Source organism: Pteropus vampyrus, unplaced genomic scaffold (genome assembly GCF_000151845.1).
Source record: "Pteropus vampyrus isolate Shadow unplaced genomic scaffold, Pvam_2.0 Scaffold510, whole genome shotgun sequence".
Taxonomy (NCBI): Eukaryota; Metazoa; Chordata; class Mammalia; order Chiroptera; family Pteropodidae; genus Pteropus; species Pteropus vampyrus.
In genome coordinates this window covers 93,928-100,080 of record NW_011889291.1, presented here as the reverse complement: position 1 = coordinate 100,080, position 6,153 = coordinate 93,928, and the positions used below count along the sequence as shown (strand labels likewise).

At 48.9% G+C, this 6,153-nt stretch overlaps 1 protein-coding gene across 1 annotated transcript; it reads right to left on the bottom strand.

The window, feature by feature from the left end:
* Positions 1-495: 495 nt before the first annotated feature.
* Positions 496-2,052, bottom strand: RETN (resistin). The gene is made up of 4 exons (XM_011383260.2): positions 2,046-2,052; positions 1,739-1,866; positions 1,097-1,174; positions 496-716 (listed from the first exon to the last, which is right to left on the bottom strand). Exons 2-4 carry the CDS (start codon positions 1,854-1,856, stop codon positions 580-582), a joined length of 333 nt encoding a protein of 110 aa, XP_011381562.1. The 5' UTR covers positions 1,857-1,866; positions 2,046-2,052; the 3' UTR covers positions 496-579.
* Between the last annotated feature and the right edge of the window lie 4,101 nt (positions 2,053-6,153).

Genomic DNA, 6,153 nt, shown 5'->3' with positions numbered 1-6,153 from the left:
GGCCCCGTGAAGACTCTTTTCTGTCCACAATGCTGGCTTTGCCTGCGCCTTGGGGTTCCTTCGATGGGGTGGGGAGTGACGGGTTCAGGGCTCTAGGCTGAGAGGATTCAGGCATCCGCCCTGACCCTGGGGCTTCTGAGGCCCTGGAGTGTATGTGGGGTGGGGGCGGGGTACCGTGTCCCATCCAGACCTAGACCCTAGATGAAATCTCGGAGAGGGAGGCGGGGCGGGGAGAGAATGGCCATCAACTTCCGGGAGGCCCAAAACCCAAGGGTGACTCCAGACCTGAGGGTGACCATCAGGGAGGCCACGAAGGAGGCCATGAGCCCATTCTCTGAGGTAGAAGTGGGAGCCAAGATGAAGGAAGAGGAATGGGGCAGAAGAAAGTCGCAGTCACTCCCCACCGCCCCCCGCCTCCCTCCAGCATCTAAGCGCACTGCTCAGTCCCCCACACCCTACAAAGACAGAGCAGCGCCCAGACCCTCTTCATCATCTTCTCCAGGGTTTATTTCCAGCCCCGCCCTCCGAAGCCTAGACTCGCCCCTCCGAGGCCTGGCCACGCCACCATGCCACGTGACTTCAGCCGCTGACCAGCATACGACAGCAACGTGCTCCAGTCCAGTCTATGCCCGCGCACTGGCAGTGGCAGGTTCTCTCTGCGCGCACATCCCACGAGCCACAGGCAGAGCCACACGTGCAGCCAGTGACAACGAAGCCTGCCGACAGTAGTGGAGGAAGCTTGAACCCCAAGCCAGCAGCATCGGGGATGGAGATCTGGGGCCTGGAGGCTCCCACACCAGGGAATGGGAGCCAGTGCATGGGCTGTGGGGAGGCTGGCGGCTGGGGCCCTGGACGCCACTGTCCTAAGGAAATGGGGTCCCGCCTCTGGGGCAGGGAGAAGGCTGGGCATGCGGACCAGGACCCTAGAGGCGCAGAGGCTGGTCCTAGAGAAATAGAGGCTGGGCATGGGGAAGGGGATTACAGGGTACTGTGAATAGAGTACAGGGTACTGTGAATAGAGTACAGGGTACTGTGAATAGAGTACAGGGTACTGTGAATAGAAGTGAGAGCCTGGATAATGAACTTCTGTACTCACCTGTGGGGCAGGTGACCAGGTCGCCCCTGGAGGTGACACTCCGACAGTACAGATCAATGTTTTTCATCGCCTCAAGAGCTGCAGGAGGGAGGAGGATGAGTCTGTGAGACCAAGCTGCCCCTCCCCCGTTCTCATGCTGCCCAGGCCCTGGTGGCTTGGAGATAGGCAGGGGGTCAAGAAAACTCCCCCAAGGAAGGCCCGGGTGGTCCAGGCCCTTGTGGAGAGCCCAGGTGATGGGGAGCTCACCTGGGGTCTGTCTTGAGGCGGGCATTTTGGAGGAAGGAGGGTTTGGAGCTGTGGTTAAAGGTGGAGCTGGATGTGGTTGGGGTTGGGTTGGGTTTAGGGTTGAATTTCGCTTAAAGTTGGGTTTGAACTTGAGGTTTAGGTTGGGCTCAAGGTTGAGGTTTGTTTGGGATTGGAGTTGTATTGTGGTTGGGTTGGGTTTGAGGTCAAGGTTTGAACTTAAGGTTTAGTAGGGGGTTGAGCTCGAGGTAGAGGTTTATTTGGGATTGGGTTTAGGATTGGATTGGTTGAGGTTGAGCTTTAGTTTGGGTTGGGTTGGGGGAGATTGAGCTATACTCCAGGTCTGCAATCTGAGGGGCCTCTGAGGCCCCTGCTGAGATCGGATGTGAAAGTCCTTACTTAGGGAGCTGGTGACATCCTGGATTTTCTTATCGATAGCTTCATCCATAGGACACAGCAGCCTGCCACACACCAGCAGCCCCAGGACAGGGAGGAGGAGGAGGGAGAGAGCCTTCATCCTGCAGGAGCTGAAAGAGGAAACCAAGAGACCCACAGCTGGGTCAGCCCCTGCCCATCCTGGTCAGGCCCTCAGAGCATGTAGGATCTTGAACCCTGGGTTCCTTTAAGGGACAGGGCTGGGGGACCAGCTTTGTCCCCAGCTCCCCAGCCAGGGCTCTGGGCAGAAGCAGGAGCAGCTGTCACTTACCCTTCGAGCAGACTCAGCAGGCCAAATCAGACGTGAATTCCATGTTGCTGCCACATCTTCCTTTTTAAGGCCTCAGGATGTGGGGCTTCCTGTCTTGGGTAATACATCCCTTGGTCCCTTCCCCCCTTTCCACATCCAGGGCCAAGAGGAAGCCCCCAGAACAGACCAGGGCCCCCCCTTCCCACATCCGGACTGGGACTGGTCCAGGCAGAAGCGCCTGAGGGATGATTCCAGAAGTCATAGTCTGAGGGACAGGTAGAGAAATGAGTTTGCATGTAGGAGTGGGGAATGCAAACATGACCATGGTAACGTCCCCGTGGGAGAACTGTGGACCCTGTTCATACCCAAATGCCTGTCAGCAATGGAGTGGACAAACAGAACACAGAACCGCAGTTTATTTCCTCAGTGGGACGATCGCTGACAGCCTGTGGCCAGATCCAGCCTGCGGCCAGATCCAGCCTGCCATCACTTTTGTATGACCCATGAGCTAAAAATGATTCTTATGTTTTTTGTTTGTTTCCAATAGAGATGGATTTTTTCAGTTGTGGTAAAAGACACATAACAACATTTACCATTTTAACCACTTTTTAGTGTCCAGTTCAGCAGCATTAAGTACATTCACGATGTGGTACAACCATCACTCCTCTTCATTTCCATAACTTTCTCATCTTCCCAAAACAAAACTCTGCATTAAACACTAACTCCTCATCCCTCTCCTCCAGCACCTGGCACTCACCATCCTGCTTTCAGTCTCTATGAATTTGCCCATTCATACCTCAAAGAAGTGAAATCATATGACATTAACCCTTTTGTATCTGGCTTGTTTCACTTAGCATGATTATTTTTATGATTTATCCATGTTGAAGCATGTACCAAGACTTCACTTCTTATTAAGGCTAATATTCTAATTTATGTCACATTTTGTTTAACCATTCATCCATTAACGGACAGCCCAGTTGTTTCCACCTGTTGGCTATTATGAATGATGCTATCGTGAACTTTAAAAGCAAAGAGTCCCTGCTTTTGATTCTCTTGGGTATGTATTCAGGAGTGGAATTGCTGACAATATGAAAATTCTATGTTGAACATTTTAGGGAGGCACCAAACAGTTTTTACATTTTTAAATCATTGAAAAAATATTTAATATTTAGTAACAGATGAAAAGTATATAACATTCAAACCCTGGTCTCCATAAATAAAGTTTTCTTGGCACACAGACACACATGCTTTTTTAAATATCATCTGTGGCTGCTGCCATTAGCACGTCAATGGCAGAATTGAGTAGTTGTGACAGAGACCATGTGGCCCACAAAACCAAACATGTTTTCTATCTGGTCCTTTACAGAAAGACCTTGTGCCCTACCCTGGTCGACAGCAATGAGTGTGAATGAGAGATCGATGTATGGATTGCAGCTACATGCAACGATCTGGCTGATTCTTACCAGCATAATGGTGAGCCCAGACATGAAAGAGAATATACCACACAGATCCATTTATTGTGTTTACACACTTTTCTTTATGCATGCTACATTTCAATAAAAAGTGATATGTGTGTGTGAAATCCCTGTATACAGCAGTGTACACAGGGCCAAATATAGGCAACGTTTATTGAGTATTTACTATGTGCTAGATGTTGCACTAAGCATTCTGCATCCAGTAGGGAGGAAGGGGGCACTTCTGCCCTCCGTGCAGTTTGCCCTTGTCTGTCGGGAAGACAGACACCAAGAGAACACTCAGTCAGCCTCCAATTTCACCTGTCATCTGTGCCCTGAAGGAGAGGAACCCCATTCTGGGAGAACTGACATAAAAATCTGGCCCCAAAATACAGGAATCCAAGAAGGAAGTTTTTTGTGGAGGGAGAGATGGCTGAGCTGAAGTTGCAGGATGAGCAAGCGTTAACCAAGAGGACAAGCCAGGGAGGGCATTCCAGGCGAGGGAACTGCCTGTCCTGGGCAGGCCCTGGGCAGAACAGAGGGTGCCAGTTTTGAGGAACTAGAAGAAACCTAATGGGGCGAGAAGGTGGAGAGCCTGATTGGGATAAATGAATTCCATATGCTCCCTCCCTTCTTTGCAGACCCCGTCAACCAAGAAAAAGTTTAGGCTGTAATAAGAATAAATGGCATTTATTCGAAGGCCGGGTATGTGAAGGCAAAAACCACAAAGTGTAATTTTCTTGCAAATGAAGTGTTGCTGGCTAGGTTACATGGCTTAGTTAGTTTCGATATGCAAATGAAGGGGGGGTGAAAACCAGGAGAAGGTCAGATCCATATGTGTCCAGTAGCAGTTGTGTTCCAGGGTGTTTATGGCTCAGCAGCCTTGAGCTGAGTTTAGCAACAGGTCAGCAGCTTAATAGCAGCTCTGAGAGCTGAGGCACAAGCCAAGCAGAGGCCTCACTTCCCTAATAGCCTCCCAAATCTGTTTCAAGTGAGCCTCTTGGCAAGGCTTGTTCCATTTTATTTTTTTTACGTTATCGGCCCCCACAGTTTGGGCACAGGGTACCTTGAGGGAGTGGCAAAAATCATTTTTCAAGAGCTCTTGTTTTTCAAACCTTTTAGTCTTTTCAGATAAAAGCTTTTGAAGGGTGCAGCAGAAGTGGGCACCTCTGATACAAGTTATGTGAGAAGCAGGGGGCGTATGTGGAACCCCTAGGGTTCCCTAGAGTTTGAAAAACATTGGTTCAGTAGCAGGAAAAGTTTGTGTGTCCCTTAATTCTATTTTTTAAAAATCCTTGCACTTCCCCTGAGTTCTACCAGTGACTCTGAGCTCTCCTGGCCTTAAGTTTGCATCTAATACTAATAAAATTTTCAGAGCCAGGTCTTTAAAGTACAATAGGACAGTCACATCTTCGTAATTTTTAAAAATCAGTTTTATTGAGATATAATGTCCATGCAATAAAACTCAATTATCTTAAGGGTTCAGTTGGATGCACTTTTACAAATGTATACACCTGCATCCTGCATGAATGTTTTGTTTTTCCCGAGTATTTTTATTTTTAAATGGTGTAGTTTACATACAGTAACATTCACCCTTTTTAGTGAGTTCTATTGATGCCAGACGGGGCAAATTTCCCCCCAGTGGGCCTGCACCAAGAAAGAAGGTTCTTTGAGTGCAAGAAAGAATTCAAACGCACGCCAAAGTTAGAGTCAAAAGGAGAGTTTATTAGAGAAGGGGTGATGCTCCAAAGACAGAGTGTGGTCTCCTCTCAGAGCCAGAGAATGAGAAAGCCTGAGAGAGGGACACAGAGACAGAGATAGTGACAGAGCAAAAGACAGTGAGAGACTGAGAGGCACCCTGCGTGTTTTGGGGAATCCAGTTCATATATAATCCTTAGTTTCTGTGAATTACAGTTTAAAGACTTTGTTACCCATTTTCCTTTGATGGTGTGGGCATACAGTGAGACAGGATCAGAGTATGTAGCGTGAGAAGGTAAGAACATGGAGCATGAAAGGCCTGCGGGCAGTTCCCAGCCTGTGATCCATAGGCTCCCCGTGGTTTTAGCCACAGGGAATGAACGATTCTATTTTGCGTAGGGCGCCACTTAAAGACTATTTTTCCTGTTTTCCTTCCAGGGTGCGGGGAAGCGGGTTGTCAGCAGTCCCGAAGACATCTTCCTTCTTCTGCAGGTGTCCTCAGGGTCTGGCCGCCGGGCTGCTCGGCATATTGCTCAGCATATTACCATCCCTGAATACAGCTTGATTTAACACTTGAGTTCTCTCGCCTCCTCCCTACATTACTATGAGTTTCAACAAATGCATACAGTTCGATAACCATCACCGCCAAATAATTTAAATTATAAAAAAAAAATTGGTTTCCCAAAGATCTGAAGGAAATCTGTGTCCCGAAGCCACAGAGAAAGAGGGTTTTTCTGCCCCTTACAACTGGGGTTCCTGTGCACTGGAGACCTTGTGAATGATTATAACTGTTTCCAGCTCCTCTCCCCTGATCTACATCTGCCCTCGAAGGATTGTTTTGAACAAATGGCTCTGTGTCACTTGGAGGACTAGGAACTGCTGCCACACTTTGGGGAGCTGACCTGCAGAGGCAACCTGCACTTCTGACTGGGCACCTTGCAGGATGATAACTTGTTGCCCCGGTGACTATGTTGCGA